Source organism: Miscanthus floridulus, chromosome 3 (assembly GCF_019320115.1).
Source record: "Miscanthus floridulus cultivar M001 chromosome 3, ASM1932011v1, whole genome shotgun sequence".
NCBI classification, from domain to species: Eukaryota; Viridiplantae; Streptophyta; class Magnoliopsida; order Poales; family Poaceae; genus Miscanthus; species Miscanthus floridulus.
In genome coordinates, this window is record NC_089582.1 from 50,150,647 (window position 1) to 50,167,866 (window position 17,220).

The window sequence follows — 17,220 nt, forward strand, 5'->3', positions numbered from 1 at the left end:
TGAAGTTTAGGTTAAGAGCACCGAGTTCTACTGCTGAAAGCTCTAGTTTGGTTTTGGTGAATTGATGAAACCCTAAGTGCTAACCTAGTTCATCAAGTGATCATGAGATAGGTAGCACACTTCAAGTAGAGAAGCAAATGAAGATCATAACATGACAATGGTAATAGCATGGAGATGATCAAGGGCTTACACTTGAAGAGAAGAAAGAGAAAAACAAAAAGCTCAAGGCAAAGGTATAACTTGTAGGAGCTATTTTGTTTTGGTGATCAAGACACTTAGAGAGTGTGATCACATTTAGGTTTGATAGCCGTACTATTAAGAGGGGTGAAACTCGTATCGGAATGCGGTTATCAAAGTGCCACTAGATGCTCTAACTCATTACATATGCATTTAGGATCTAGTGGAGTGCTAACACCCTTGATAATATTTGTGAAGATATGCTAACACATTTGCACAAGGTGTTTGTAGGGTTGAGATGGGTTAGGATTCGGCGCTTTCGGAAAAATGAAATATCTATTTTCTATTGCGCCGGATGCAAAATTCTTGGTGGTTGGCACACTTGAGCAAGGGTGAAGAAGTAAGAGTTGAAATGGAGTTGATCGAAATGATGCTGGCGTCGGTCTACTGACCGGACGCTGGGTCACTCAGCGACCGGACGCTGAAAGGCTGCGTCCGGTCGAGCTATCAGACGGCACAGTGGCTAGGGTTGAGCACCAGACGCTGGCTGCGTCTGGTCAAGGTGGACCGGATGCGTCCAGTCGAAAAAACATGCCTCGGGGAGCTTACTGGAAACGACCGGACGCTGGGGCTTCAGCGTTCGGTCAGTTTTATCGGAGCGTCCGGTCAGCTTCGCAGCCGTTGGAATCTGACGAACAGCGTTTGAAGGCGATGACACGTGGCGTCCATCGGGCGACCGGACGCTGAGGGCCAGCGTCCGGTCAGTATGATCGGAGCGTCCGGTCAGAGCGTGTTTTGCCCAGTGAAGGGGTATAACGGCTCTATTTGATTGGGGCTCTATTTATAGCCCCATGGCCGGCTCAAGGGAGGACTCTTGCACATTTTCATTGACATAGCAACCTTGTGAGCCTAGCTAAAGGACTCCCACTCATCTACATCATTGACTCATCATCATAGTGAGATTGGGAGTGATCCAAGTGCATTACTTGAGTGATTGCATCTAGAGGCACTTAGTGATCGTGTTTCGCTGCGGATTTCGCTTGTTACTCTTGGTAGTTGCCGCCACCTAGACGGCTTGGAGCAGCGAGGATCGTCGAGCGGAGGTGGTGATTGTCTCTGGCTCCGATCGTGGTGATTGTGAGGGGTTCTTGACCTTTCCCCGGCGGAGCGCCAAAAGGTACTCTAGTGGATTGCTCGTGGCTTGTGTGATCCTCATCTTGTGTTGGTTGTGCGGCACCCTATTGAGGGTTTGGCGTGTGAAGCCAATTAGCGCGTGAACCTCCAAGTGAGTGAATCGCCACAACGAGGACTAGCTTGCCGGCAAGCAAGTGAACCTTGGTAAAAAATCATTGTGTTCATCATTGATTCCGAGGTGATTGGTCATCATTGTTATTCATCTTCGTAATTGATTGGTTCATTCATCTACATGGCAGTATAACCCTCTTGATCACTCTCTTTACTTTACCGCAAACTAGTTGACAAGCTCTTTAGTGTAGCTAGTTGTGAGAGCTTGCATGCTTGGTTGGTGTGGCTCTTTAGTTAGCCTTTGAGAGCACACTAACATAGGGTAGTGTCATTGCTCTTGTGTGAATTGACACTATCTAAACTATAATTGTGGTAGGTGGCTTGCATTTTTGAGTAGGCTAGCGCAACACTCGCTTCGCCTCATAATTGTCTAACCATTTGGTTAAGTGTTGTTGTAGAAATTTTTATTAGGCTATTCACCCCCCCCTCTAGCCATTAGGACCTTTCAACTACCCATTTTGATATCCGACCTATTGCATCTTTGTTGCGTAGAATGTCTTGAAGTGGAAAATTGCTTACCACTGTAATCTTGTGTTCATGGAAATAATGTCTTAGCTTTCTTGATGATATCAACACTGCATAAAGTAGTTTTTGCACGTGTGGGTATCTCACTTTTGATTCTGTTAGTACTTCGCTTATGTAATAGACTGGTCTCTGCACCTTTTTAGCGTGTCCGGGTTCTTCTCTCTCAACCACAATTGTTGTGCTGACAACGTTCTTGGTTGCTGTAATGTATAGCATCATGTCCTCTTTGCCTTTTGGTGGTGTCATTACTGGTGATGATGCTAGGTATTCTTTTAACTTTTGGAATGCTTCTTCTGCCTCTTCTGTCCATTCAAAATTTCCTGCCTTTTTCAATAATTTGAAAAAAGGTAGCCCTTTTTCTCCTAGTCGGGAGATGAATATGTTGAGTGCTGCCATGCATCCTGTAAGCTTCTGTATGTCTTTAACTTTCTTTGGAGGTTTCATATCCATGATGGCTTTAACCTGCTTTGTACTTGCTTCAATTCCTCGGTTGCTGACTAGAAATCTGAGTAGTTGTCCTGATGGGACCCCAAAAACACACTTTGTGGGGTTTAGCTTCCACTGCCATGCTTTTAGATTTTTGAAAGTCTCCTCGAGGTCTTCTATCAATGATTCGGGTTCTTTTGTCTTGATTACTACCTCGTCAATGTATGCTTCTGCGTTCATTCCGACTTGATTTCCCAAACAAGTTTGAATTGCTCTTTGATATGTTGCCCCTACATTTTTTAGCCCAAAAGGCATTGATTTGTAGCAATATGCCCCAAAAGGTGTAATGAACGATGTCTTGCTTTGGTCTTCTTCTCTAAGGGATATTTGATGATAGCCCGAGTAGCAATCCAGAAAGGATAATAGGGCTGATCCTGCTGTTGAGTCGATGATTTGATCAATCCTTGGTGGAACGTATGGATCTTTTGAGCAATGCTTGTTGAGGTCTGTGTAGTCAATGCACATGCGCCATTCTTTTGAATTCTTCTTCTCAACTAGGACTGGGTTGGCAAGCCAATCCGGGTTGATTATTTCTCTAATGAATCCCGCTGCCATGAGCTTGGTGATCTCTTTTTTGATTGCTGCTTTTCTATCTAGAGCGAATCTTCGTAGCTTCTGCTTAACGGGTTTGGACCCTTTGTTCACATCAATTATGTGCTCAGCCAACTTTCTTGGGACCCCTAGCATGTTGGTCGGCTTCTAAGCGAAGATATCTTTGTTGTCCCAAAGAAAGTTGGTGAGCGCGAGTTCCTATTTGGGATTGAGATTTGCACTGATGATTGCCGTCTTCTCTGGGTCACCAGTCAACAAGTCAATAGTCTTGGTAGCGGCTTCTTTTGGTGGTGCAAAGTTGCTTGGCTTCTTAGCCAGTATTTGAATCTCATCCGAGTTCATTTCATTGGCTAGTATTGCAATCTCCTTTCCTTCCTTTATGTCTTGTAATCTTTTGGATATTTGTACTGCTTGTACGTCGCAATCATGTGCTTTCTTTAGATCTCCTTTCAATGATAATACGCCCTTTGTTGTTGGCATCTTGAGTAGTAGGTATGGATAGTGTGGCACTGCCATGTATTTTGTTAAAGCTGGTCTCCCAAGTATTGCGTGGTAGCATGATTCAAAGTCTGCAACTTCGAATTTGATGAATTCCGTCCTGTATTTGTCTGGTGTGCCAAAGGTGACTGGTAGGGTTATCTGTCCGAGTGGCATAGCTGCTCTGCCGGGTACTATTCCATAGAATGGTGTGCTTGTTGGTGTCATTAGTCCTCCACAATCCAGATTCATCCTTCTGAGAGTATCTGCGAAAATTATGTTGAGCCCGGCTCCTCTGTCGATGAGTACTTTAGTTACTGCCACTCCTGCGATAGTTGGACCTAGTACTAGCGGGTAGCATCCTACGTTTGCTGCACTGGTCCATTGGTCTTCTCTTGTGAAGTGGATGGGGTACTCTGACTTGGGGTGGCTGGTTCAGCTACCATGATGGCTCTGTGAGCTAGTTTTTCTTGCCTTTTGCTTCGTGTGTTAGGAACACCTAAAAATATAACTGCTAATTGGCGTTTGGGTTCTTGATAATCTCCTTCAGCTTTCTTTTCCTCCTTCTTGGATTCTTCTTGCTTTTGCTCCGAGTTGTTTTGATTCCTGTTTTCTCTCTTCATGAATTGCTGCTGAAAAGTGCTGCATTTAACTAACTTGTGTCTGGTTCCTGGGTGTATGTGACATGGCATGTTCTCTATGTTTTTCGGTGCTCTTCCTCGATAGTTGTTGCTCCGATAGTTGCTATTACTGTTGTACCCGCTGTTGTTACTGTTGTTGTTATTGTTGTAGTTGCCATTGTAATTGCCACCGTTGCTATTGTCATTGTATCTTCTCTTATTGTCTGTGGTTGCCACCATGTTGTCCTGCCTCAGCCTTTTGTCTTGCTGTCTATAATCAGGTCTTCTATTTTCTGGGTTGTCCCTAGCAAACCGATGCCGGGTTCTTTCTTCTGATGAAATCATCTTTTCAACAACCTTCTTGAAATCTTCATTTGTTCTTGGGTTCTCATTGAAATAGTCTTTGTATTGCTAGTTTGCTAAGATTCCTTCCGCAGAGGCTTCTATCACTTCTCTGCCGGTAATGTTGTGGACTTGAGCCCTGAATTCTCTGAATCTTCTATAGTATTCCCTTAGACTTTCTCCTCTCCTTTGCCTTACTCCTTTCAACTCGGCTATGGTCATTGGATGGGTAATAATGCCTGTAAAGTTGTTGCAGAAAGCTTCTTGCAAGTCTTCCCAATATGTGATTGATCTTGGCCTCAATTTGTCAAACCATTGTAGTGGCATTGCTTCGAGGGCCATTGGAAAAAATAGAGCCTTGATGTCGTCATCTCCTCCGGCTAACTCAATAGATTGGGAATAAACTCTTAGCCATTGCCTTGGTTCTACTTTGCCATCGTACTTGGAATGATTTGCTGGTTTAAATTTGTGTGGTAGCATCAATGTTTGTAGTCTTCCTACGAAACAAGGGAATCTATCGTATGGTTCCGTTCTTCCATAGTCTGGCGATCTTGCCCTTCTGTAATAAGACCTGTCTTCTTTTAACTCGGACTCTCCGTAGTCATCTTCTTTGTCAAATCTTCTTGATATTTCTTGGTAGCGTTGGCTCAATTCTGGTTTGCCTCTTTCTTGTTGCTTTGAGTAATGTTCCTGCCTTCCATTAACATCAGCACTCTCTACTGGTCCTAGCCTTTGAAAACTTGATTTTTTGGGTGGTTGCTCCCATTGTGGCTCCTGTGGAACTTCTTCGCCGGGTTGTTTTCTGATCCCCCGACTTCTTTCTTCTGATCTTCCTTTGTTTTTCCATTATTCGTGAGGGTGTACAACTCCTTTATTAATTCTTCAATTCTTTCCCTTTTTGTACTTTTTGTGGTTTCTCTTTCCGCCTTCTTTCTATTGTATTCCATTAGTTCCGCCTTGTATTTATTCCAGATTTGCTTCCTTTGTTTAGCCCTGTTCCTCCTTCCAGCCTTCAATTTGTTTTTCTTTAGTCTTGCCAGTCTTTGCTCATCATTTTCGTTGCTGTCACTTTTCTCATCTGGCGAGATGTTGCCTTCTGACTCATCTGAAGTTTTTATATCTAGTATCTGTGGTGGTTCCAAAGGTTGTTCTAATTGCTCCACCATGTATACAGTGTACTTCTTCCGAGCTCTTCTTGTATGGTACTTCATCCTTCGTTTGGTTGAGTTGTCGGTAGTTTCTGAGCTGGATCCAAGTTCTTTTCCCTCTTGATAAGGTAGTTCTTCAATGTACGTGCTAGTATGGGCTTTGCTTGAGGTGAAAGAACCCGGCCAATACACCACATAGTCTTGTGGGGTAACTGTCATGATCATCCCTTCTTGTGCTCCCTCTAGGAGTATTTTTCTTGTTGAGTTCATCTTGTCTTGGGTAAAGTGTTGGTAGATTGATGCCGTGTTGTATAGTCCGTACGTTCCCGAGTTCTTTTTGGAGTCGTACGGGTTGTATTCCTTCACGATTGTTGTTGCGTCTCTGAGTCCAATTAGGCTTGGCTCTTTCGCTGTGAAGATTGTCTTGGAGTCGGGTTATATCTCTTTCTCAGAGTCGGTTTCATATCTGCTTTCTTCTTCATTCCGAGTTGGATCCGAAGTTGAAAGTTTCGTTATCTTCTCAGCGAGTTCATATTCAACTTTGTCATCAAGTTCTTTTTCTTCTCGGAGACGGGTACGTAGCTTGCCGTCGCCGTCAGCCTCACAGATCCAGGATCCGAAGACGAAGGTTGTTCCCGCCGGAAAAGCCATCTTGAGGTCGAGGTCCGCCGAGCTCTCGAGAAAAAATTCGTCGAAAGCCCCTACCTGGCGCGCCAGCTGTCGATGTTTTACCACCGATAGCCTGCCACAGGGGTACCCGGGACAGTTGTTTGGGCTTTGGTGAATAGTGGAACTCGGCAGTTACGCAAAGAGACTCACGATTTATACTGGTTTGGGCCCTCGACTTGGTCGAGTAATAACCTTACGTCCAGTTTGGCGTTAGCCTGTTTGCGTCGTGTTGCTTTGAGTATTGGGTGTATTTAGTTGTTTACAAGGGATATCCTCACCAGCCCTTTATAGTCCAGGTGCTGAGAGGAGTTGTTTGTATTCTACTCGGATACAAGGTCAGAGTCCTAAGCTATGCTTCAGGCGCTTTTCACTAGCATTGAAATCAAACAAGTATAGATTCTCATATCTAAAGCCTTTAAAGATCAAGTTAGATCCATCTACACTTATGATCTCTACATCATCTACCCCAAATATACATTTGAATCCAAGATCACATAATTGAGCCACGGATAGCAAATTGAAATTCAAGCTCTCAACTAGCAACACATTGGATATGCTCATATCATTAGATATTGCAATCTTACCAAGCCCTTTGACCTTGCCTTTGCCATTATCACCAAATGTGATACTATCATAACCATCATTGCCATTGGTGTTGATTGAGTTGAACATTCTTGCATCACCGGTCATGTGTTGAGTGCACCAACTATCAAGAACCCAATGCCTTCCTCCGGCTTTGTAATTGACCTACAAAAGAAGATCAATTCTTTTTAGGTACCCAAACTTGTTTGGGTCCTTGAAGGTTAGTCACTAAACTCTTTGGTACCCAAATGACTTTCTTCTTTGAGCCCATCCATGGTTTACCAATGAACTTAGCCTTCACACCATTTGTACCCTTAGTAAGCATATAGCATGAATCAAGCTTTATGAAGGATACATTAGCTTATGATTTCTTGTTCATGCATTTTTGCTCTACATGACCAATTTGCTTGCAACTAGTGCAAAATCGACCATTATTCTTTATAAAACTAGTCTTGTGAGGAGCAAAGGCTGCCTTGCCTTTCTTGGGGGTGTAGCCCAATTCCTCTTTGTAGAGAGAAGCTCTTTGGCTACCCAAGCACATAAGCAAGCGGTCCTCACCACCATAGGCTTTAGCTAAGGTGTAAGTGAGCTTGTTGACCTCCTTCTTGTGGTTCTCATTCTCAACCACTAGTGAGGTGTCACAAGTGAGACCATCACTACTAGATGAGGTAGAAGTGGAAGTGCTACAAGAAGGGTTAGTTGGAGCAATAATGATAGGCATGGATAGTGATTCATCAATTATATCACAAGTTAAACCTACATCGCAAGTTTTAACATGCTTCTTTTTATTTTGGTCATTAAGCAAAGATGAATGAGCCTTTTCAAGCTTTTTGTGAGCTTTGCCAAGCTTCTCATGGGCTTCCTCTAGCCTCTCATGAGATGTATTGAGCTCATCAAAGGCTTGCTTAAGGTCTTTTAGTTCCTTACCTAAGCTTTTGCATTCCCTTCTCTTGATGTCAAAGTGTTCTCTAGCATCCTCTAGCATGTCAAATAATTCATCTTTAGTGGGTTCATCATTATCACTATCACTATCATTTTTATTTTCATGTTTATTTTCATCATCATGTTCTTCATCACTTTCATCATCACAAGATTGTACCTTAGTGGCCTTAGCCATGAAGCATGATGAATATTCAAAGAGAGAAGGCTTCTCATTAATAGCAATGCTTGCAAGAACCTTCTTCTTGGTGGTCTTGTGATCATCACTATCATCATCATCATCACTTGAGGAAGCATCACTATCCCAAGTGACTACATATGAACCACCCTTCTTTTTCTTGAAGGCCATCTTGTCATTCTTCTCTTTCTTTTCTTTCTTGTCCTTCTTCTTGTTCTTCTTGTTGTCATCATCATTGTCGCTATTGTATGGACATTGAGCAACAAGATGATCTTTGCTTCCACACTTGAAGCACCTTCTTGACTCTTCTTTGTTCTTGGATGAAGACTTCTTTCTTCTAGCACGGTAGCCCTTCTTCACCATGAACTTACCAAATCTCTTGACAAATAGAGCCATCTTCTCATCATCATCATCATTATCATCATCCCAAGATTCATCTTCTTCACTTGATGTTTCTTGCTTAGCTTTGCCCTTAGATGATGTGGCCTTGAATGCCACACTCTTCTTCTTCTTCTCATCTTTCTTCTCCTTCTTTTCTTCCTTCTCATCTTCATCTCTATATGTATCATTTGTCATGATGTCTCCCAACACTTGGTTTGGTGTTATGGTGTCCAAACCACTCCTTACTAGAATAGTGACCAATGTGCCAAATTTTGAAGGTAAGCATATCAAGAACTTGTGGGAGAAGTCCTTATCCTTCACCTTTTCTTCAAGTGCTTTGAGATAATTGATAAGCACTTGAAGCCTATGGAACATCTCTAGCACACTCTCATCCTCCTTCATCTTAAAGCTTGCAAACTTCTCCTTGAGAATGTAAGCCTTTGCACCCTTCATGGCTTGAGTGCCCTCGAATGATTCTTCCAACTTCTTCCATGCCTCATGAGCCATCTCGATATTCTTGATTTGCTCAAATATTCTTTCATCAATTGCATCATGAATAGCACTTAAAGCAATGCCATTGTTTTGGAGAAGCACTTCTTTGGCCGCGATGGGATTCTCTGGATCTTCAATCTCAATTTTGGTTTCTACCACCTTCCACACTCTTCTATTGATTGACTTGATATGTGTGGTCATCTTTGACTTCCAATATGGATAATTTGATCCATCAAATTGGGGTGGCTTCTTGGTGTTGTTGATTTGAGCCATTTTTACACCGAAGTTTGTTAAGCCTCAAATCACAGTGACCTCAGCCTCGATACCACTTGAAAGGTCCTAATGGCTAGAGAGGGGGTGAATAGCTTAATAAAAATTTCTACAACAACACTTAATGAAATAGTTAGACAATTATGAGGCGAAACAAGTGTTGCGCTAGCCTACTGAAAAAGCAAGCCACCTACCACAATCCTGGTTAGATAGTATCTATTCACACAATAGCTATGATGCTACTCTATGTTAGTGTGCTCTCAAAAGCTAACTAAAGAGCCACATCAACCAAGCAAGCAAGCTCTCACAACTAGGTATACTAAAGAGCTTGACAACTAGTTTGCGGTAATGTAATGAGAGTGATCAAGAAGGTTATACCGCCGTGTAGATGAAGAAACCAATCAATCACAAGGATAAATAACAATGATGACCAATCACCTCGGAATCAAATGATGAACACAATGATTTTTACCGAGGTTCACTTGCTTGCTGGCAAGTTAGTCCTCGTTGTGGCGATTCACTCACTTGGAGGTTCACGCGCTAATTGGCTTCACACGCCAAACCCTCAATAGGGTGCCGCACAACCAACACAAGGTGAGGATCACACAAGCCACGAGCAATCCACTATAGTACCTTTTGGCTCTCCGCCGGGGAAAGGTCAAGAACCCCTCACAATCACTATGATCGGAGCCGGAGATAATCACCACCCTCCGCTTAACGATCCTCGCTGCTCCAAGCCGTCTAGGTGGCGGCAACCACCAAGAGTAACAAGCGAAATCCGCAGCGAAACACGAACACCAAGTGCATCTAGATGCAATCACTCAAGCAATGCATTTGGATTCACTCTCAATCTCACAAAGATGATAAATCAATGATGGAGATGAGTGGGAGGGCTTTGGCTAAGCTCACAAGGTTGCTATGTCAATGCAAATGGCCAAAGATGTGAGCTACTGCCGGCCATGGGGCTTAAATAGACGCCCCCACGAAATAGAGCCGTTGTACCCCTTCACTGGGCATAACGTGGGCTGACCGGACGCTCCGGTCAGTTGACCGGACGCTGAGCCCCCAGTGTTCGGTCGCTCGCAGTCAGCTACGTGTCCTAACTTCAATGGTCATCAGTCTTGACCGGACACTGCGCTTGAGTTGATCGGACACTGCGCTTGTGTTGACCGGACACTGCGCTTGAGTTGACCGAACTTTTGCTGACCGGACGCGTCCGGTCATGCTCGACCGGACCCTGCCAGCGTCACACTGTGACTTCTTACTGTGCTGACCGACAACACGACCGGACGCAGCCCTTCAGCGTCCGGTCGCTGAGTGACCCAGCGTCCGGTCAGTTGACCGACGCCAGCATCATTGTGACCAACTCCATTTCACCTCTAACTTCTTCACCCTTGCTCAATTGTGCCAACCACCAAGTTTATCACCTTGTGCACATATGTTATCATATTTTCACAAATTTTTTAAAGGGTGTTAGCATTTCACTAGATCCTAAGTACAAATGCAATGAGTTAAAGCATCTAGTGGCACTTTGATAACCGCATTCCATCACGAGTTTCACCCCTCTTAATAGTACGGCTATCAAACCTAAATATGATCACACTCTCTAAGTGTCTTAATCACCAAAACAAAATAGCTCATATGGTTTATACCTTTGCCTTGAGTTTTTTGTTTTTCTCTTTCTTCTTTTCAAGTCCAAGCACTTGATCATTACAATGGCATCATCATTGTCATGCTATGATCTTCGTTTGCTTCACCACTTGGAGTGTGCTACCTATCTCATGATCACTTGATAAACTAGGTTAGCACTTAAGGTTTCATCAATTCATCAAAACCAAACTAGAGCTTTCAAGGGTGCGGCATGATAAGGGGAAGGGCACGGTGCGACGCTGCGGCAGGGGCGAGGCGCGGTGGGGGAAGGGGGTGCGGCTGGGCGGACGGATGAGAGGCCTGGAAATGCCACTACGTTAAAAACAGTTTGTAGCAACATGACTTTTTCTTTTTTGGGGCGGTTAGCATTGGAGCCACCCCTACAGTGACGTACTCGGACTCTAGCACAACAGTCACCTCTACAAATGGCACAGTAGAGGCGGCTCGTATTACCAGCCACCTCTGCTGTGTCCATTTGTAGGGGCGGCTGAATCACCAACCGCTACTACAAATACCTGTTGTATATATAGCAGCTACATTCTTTCACGAGAAAAAAAAAATCCAAACCCTAACTCCCTCTCGCGCATCTGCATCCGCCTCTCCCTCTCTCTCCTCTCTCGGCGGCGGCTCCCTCTCTCTTGTCTCCGCTCTCCTCCCTCCCGCTTCTCTTAGCGGCACAGGAGGGCCCAGGCGCGGTGGTCCGGCGTGGCGGCGCGGTGGCCCCAGCGTCATGGCCTGCGGGCCCCCATGCGGAGGTGGCGCGGCAGCGCGGTGCTAGGTCTTCCTCCACTCACATCCGTCGCCGCCCGAGGGCTCCTCCGAGCTCGCACGCATGCTGCCGCCCCGAGGGCTCCTCCGAGTTCGCACCCACGCCGCCACCCCCAGCGCCCTCCCCGACAGCCGCACTGCCTTCCCCGGGCTGTCCTCGAAGGCAAAGCCGCCGGCCCCGGGGACCTCCTGGACGCCCGCGCCGCCCCCCCGAAGACCTCCACGACACCCGCACCGCCGCTCTGGAGCCCTCCCCGAAGCCCGCGCCATCGCCACCAATAACCTCCTCGACGTCCGAGCCACCGCCCCCAAGGCCATCAGGACACCTGCGTCGCCGCTGCCCCCCAGCGCCCCCCGGAGGCTCGCGCCCCAGTGTCCTCTCCGGCACCGGCACCCATGCCGCCACCACCGCACGGGGCCAAGCCGCACCAACCCTCCCGTATGACGAGGTGCCCTCTCTCTCTCTCTCCCCCAACCTCCCTTTCAGATCTGCTCTCCCAACCTCAAATCAGATTTGCTAATTCTGGATGATATGCAAATTATTGCCTAGTTAGGTTTCTCACATGCTATAAAGCGTTGGTTCAACTGAAAATTGAAATGGTGCAAATTATTGGCTAGTTAGGTTGGGGACGAACGCTGGCTGCAGGGCCATCAGATAGGCATGTATCCAGACAGTCCAGATCGGAATAGAAGGAAGCAGTGAATTTACAGCTTGTCTGTCTCCTTCCCCTTGTTCCAAGTAGCTAATCAATATCTGTGTTTGATTTGGATCAGATCTGCTGCCAAGTAGCAGCAGCAATGGCATTCATTTTGAGTATGTTAGATTTGATTTTTTTTTTCTAATAATGTGATGATTTCAGTCCTATAGTCGTAGCAGAATTCATTAAGTTGAGCCAAGACTGCAACCTTTTTGTTTATTTTTTTGTGCCACGAAACAGCATATGCTTGCTTGATTTGTTAGTGTGTTTTTGCAATGACAGAACAGCTAAAGGTGACTTGCTCATCATTTGTATGTGCCAGGATTGGTTAGTTGTTCTTTTGTTTTTGGGAGAATTTATTTTGTTTTCGGCACTACTACTCGGGAGGAGGAAGATGTTAGTTTGGAAGGTCAAGTAGTGCCTAGGATGGATACCTTTCGATATTTAGGATCAATGCTACAGAGGGACGGGGATATTGATGAAGATGTTAGCCATAGAATCAAAGCAGGGTGGATGAAGTGGCGGCAAGCGTCTGGTGTCCTATGTGACAAAAGGGTACCACAGAAGCTAAAAGGCAAGTTTTATAGGACGGCGATTAGACCTGCTATGTTGTATGGTGCAGAATGTTGGCCTACGAAAAGACGACATATTCAACAGCTAAGTGTCGCGGAAATGCGTATGTTGCGTTGGATTTGCGGGCATACAAGAAGGGATCGAGTTCGGAACGATGATATACGTGAGAGATTAGGGGTAGCGCCAATTGAAGAAAAGCTTGTCCAACACCGGTTGAGATGGTTTGGACATGTGCAACGGAGACCTCCAGATGCACCGGTGCGTAGTGGAATCCTAAGTCAGGATAGTAACGTGAAGAGAGGCAGAGGAAGACCGAAGTTGACTTGGGTAGAGGCAATAAAAGGAGACTTGAAAGGATGGAATATACCCAAAGACTTAGCCTTAGATAGGAGTGCTTGGAAGACAGCTATTCACGTGCCTGAACCTTGATTGTTTCTGTTGGGTTTCAACTCTAGCCTACCCCAACTTGTTTGGGACTTAAAGGCTTTGTTGTTGTTGTTGTTGTTGTTCGGGAGAATTTATTCAGTTCAGCCTTACCCAAGGGCAAAAAATGCTTGTGCAGAAATGATCGTTTTATGTAATTACTAACATATGTCCTCTGTCTTTTCTGAAGCATTATGCGCCGATTAACTCTGGGTCTGTCTTCATATATTATCAGTCCAGGTTTTCCTGCCTTTTTTCCCCCACATGATCATGTCCTTATGTCAGGTGACGTGTGTTTCACCATGCTGCATTGCACAACTGTCAATTAACACATACTAATATATGTCATTGCATTTATTTTCTTTCTTGCTCTAGGTTCCTTTCACTCTGCAGTTCATGCTTCACATATGTGATAATTTTCTCTTGATGATCACATTCTGTCATGTAATATGCGGTTATGTTTTTTTTTGGCAAGAAATGCAGTTATGGTATATTAATACACCTGCCAGTAACATTCAATCATATGTTGCATTGCTCATTTTTATTTTGAAATCTAAGGATGCCTTACATTGCCCTTTTCCACTGAAACTATGTGTATTGATTATGGTGTGAAGCCACAAAGAAAGCAGTTAGCAATCCTGTTCATGATTGTATTTTGTGAAGGCCCATAGCATCTGTTCCTTAATATGAAATGGAAATAGGTGATGTGCATCATGCATGATAATTCTAAACATTTGGTTACATGAGAGATGCCTGCCCTGTAATTGCAGCAAAGTATGTTTGCGTTTTACTGCTTTTCAGTTTTCTATATCTCATAGTTAATTCTGTGGAATTGATTTTTGCAGCATGATTATTCAATTCGTACATTCACTGGGCACTCAGCATCTGTTATGTCACTTGATTTCCACCCAAACAAGGATGACCTCATTTGTTCTTGTGATGGGGACAATGAGATACGATTCTGGAGCATCAAGCATGGAAATGTTGTCCGAATTTTCAAGGTTTCTCAGCTTGACTTAGTTTTTTGCCGACCTGTAATTTTCTTCTTGTTGCTAACACACAAAAGAGTTGTCCACCTAAGTAGCAAGCATTGATAATATATGTATACCGTTGTGAGTAGCATGCTGTAAAAGAGTAAGCTATCGCCAGGCATAATCAGCAACTTGTCTCAAATGTGACAATACTATCTCCTGTGTTTTTCTATTTTTTTTCTTGAACATGTAGAGAGAGCTGCACGGCCATTGTAGTAAGAGGATTTTTCTGTATGCTATACCTTTTGTAGGGAGGTTCGACCCAGCTGAGATTCCAACCACGTTATGGAGGATATCTTGCAACAGCTTCAGATAATGTAGTCTCTATCCTGGATGTGGAGACACAAACTTGCGTGAGGAGATTTGAGGTTCGTAAGTGACTGAGGTGCACTCTAGGACAGTTTGCTTAACTTGAATATGTTTGCAAGTCACACCTTGCTAGCTGTGCGCCCCTACTGATGCAGAGGCTGGAACCTTATTATTGGAACAATCCTTTATCTAAAAATAATCTTGCTAACTGTAGTCAGCATTCATTTATATATTAATCACTATAGTTCCCCTGTTATTGAGAAGAGGTCACTTGAAGCAACCCTGATAATCTGATTTCTTGGAAATTGCAGAGCCACACTAAGGGTGTTGATTCCGTGTGCTGGGATCCCACTGGCGAATATGTGGTGTCTGTCAGTGAAGACAGTGTGAAGGTGTGGTCTTTGAACGATGAGAGCTTTGTGAATGAGCTTAACTGCAGTGGGAGAAAGTTCACTTCATGTACTTTCCATCCTACTTATCCATCCTTGCTTATCATTGGCTGTTACCAGGCAAGTTACTTTCCCTTGCATGTCTTTACTCACTGTTGACTGTTCATTCCAAAACTATATTGCATGGACCTATGGTGCCTGTCTTCGAATGGTGGTTTTCAACTTCATACACTGACCTTCAACTATCCAATATCTAGATTTCAACTGCTACTAGTTCCTGTTTTAGTAAGGATAGAGAAATGCCGGTCTTCTAAAAGAAGTGATACTGTATGAAGTGTCACAAAAATATCAATCTGTTGTATGTCGCAGCTGTTGTAGGACAACTCTGAACATTTGCTGCCATGAAGTATCTCTGATATATATGAGTGAATAATAGTTTAGCACAATTCCATGACCACTGCAACTGCTATTTTTCTGCACCCTTCATTCATCTCTGAGATATCTTACCTGTGGTCCTGTGCTGAATGCAGTCTCTGGAGCTGTGGGACATGTCTTTCGTACCTTATTATCCTTACTAAGTGGTATACAATCTTGGGCTGCAGTTCCTGCTTTCAGCTATAGAGCTGTACTTAGATATTAGGAGCACAATTGAAGACTATGTCAGGGTTGGTAACAACTATAAGGTTTTTATCCCCTTTGTACATGTATAATCTAGCAAGTGTTTGTAATTACTCTTATTATTTTCTACTCCAGGGATTTACTGAACCCACATCAGACAAACTGCTACCTACATCTACTTCTGGTCGAATTTATTTGTAAATTTGAATTTGAATTGTAAATTTGCTATCAGACAAAATAATGTTCGGGTCAAATTTGAATTGTAAATTTGAATTTTTTTTGGCAGAAAAATGTACTCTAGGGGCGGTTGGTACTGTAGCCGCCCTTACAAATCGATTTGTAGGGGCGACGGTTAGTGTAGCCACCCCTACAAATCGATTTTGTAGGGGCGGCTGTTGTTACCAGCCACCCCTACAAATCGATTTGTAGGGGCGGCTTATAACATCAACCGTCTTAAACAAATCGATTTGTAGGGACGGTCTGAGAACCGCTCCTACAAATACATGATTTGTAGAGACGGTATGGTAGGGGCAGCTAGTCGAGCCATCTCTATAAATTATCGTTAGCCATCCCTACAAATGCTTTTTGTAGTAGTGTGCTTAGCCACGCAGCGACGGGCGAATGAGCAGAGTAGGGATTGTTTCAGAGGCCGGTTACTGCACAGGACTGGGAGCTGCGTCCGACGGGCTGAGCGTTTCCGTATAGATATATAGCTAGTTTGAGATAAATATGGTCGAATCAATAATGCACATATCACGCACATTTTCAGTATCGAGACACATTTTGTAGTCTGTTCTTTCTCAGTACAAGTCGACCGGGTCAGTTATGCGAAGTTCACACAGTGGAACAGCTTGCATTGAAGTATTCCAGGCCTCTAGCTGATCGACTGTCTAATGTTGAGTGACGTCTCTTCCGACAATCCTTCTTCACGTCCGACCAGATGGCTGATGACTTGTATATATCACTATTATTTTGGACCAAGATTAAGTGATCCTGATGATGGGAGCACACACCATTTTTTTGGTAAGTTTTTGGTCGGATTGGACACTACATAGACACGGTATTACGTAGCTAGATAGAGCAGTGTCACTGCTACAACAAAGATTTTAGGAGACAAGGCTCCTTATTAAAAGAGACGAGCTAAAAGAGAGGATGTGTGCAAAAATGTCCAACGACGACTTTCAGAGACGGTTGTGTCATTTACAGAGACACTCTGTCTTCAAAATTAATTTGGGAGCAAGAGGGTCTGCTTTTGAAAGACAGGCTTCTTACAAAGTCCATCTCTCTTGAGGCTTTTACATGTATGTCATTAAAAAAGTTTATAATTACACATAGGCCATTAGAAAAGTTGATCACACACAGATGCCACCGTTCTGAACTTCTTTGCCCTTCAAGCCATTCCGTCCAATTTTCTATTTAACGGTGTCAAACAGACAGGTGAAATGACCATTTTACCCTACGGTGGGGTATGTTTGTCAGCCACCCAAACTTTCTCTTTCTCTCTCTTTCTCTTGCGCCTCCGTTCCGCGCTCCCCGTGCTCCTGCTCGTCGTCGCGGCGCTGGCGGCGCAGGCGAATGCGTCTCCTCCCCACGGTGTGCTGCTGCTTCCCCTTCGCAG

The 17,220-nt window shown here is 44.2% G+C and overlaps 1 protein-coding gene across 1 annotated transcript; it reads left to right on the forward strand.

Annotated features, from left to right (window-relative positions):
- Positions 1-11,365: 11,365 nt before the first annotated feature.
- Positions 11,366-15,661, forward strand: LOC136541633 (uncharacterized; the record flags this gene model as incomplete). Its single annotated transcript, XM_066533618.1, has 5 exons — positions 11,366-12,010; positions 14,101-14,256; positions 14,538-14,654; positions 14,907-15,104; positions 15,515-15,661. Coding segments are annotated over 5 exons (1,164 nt in total), but the record flags the coding sequence as incomplete, so codon positions are not given.
- Between the last annotated feature and the right edge of the window lie 1,559 nt (positions 15,662-17,220).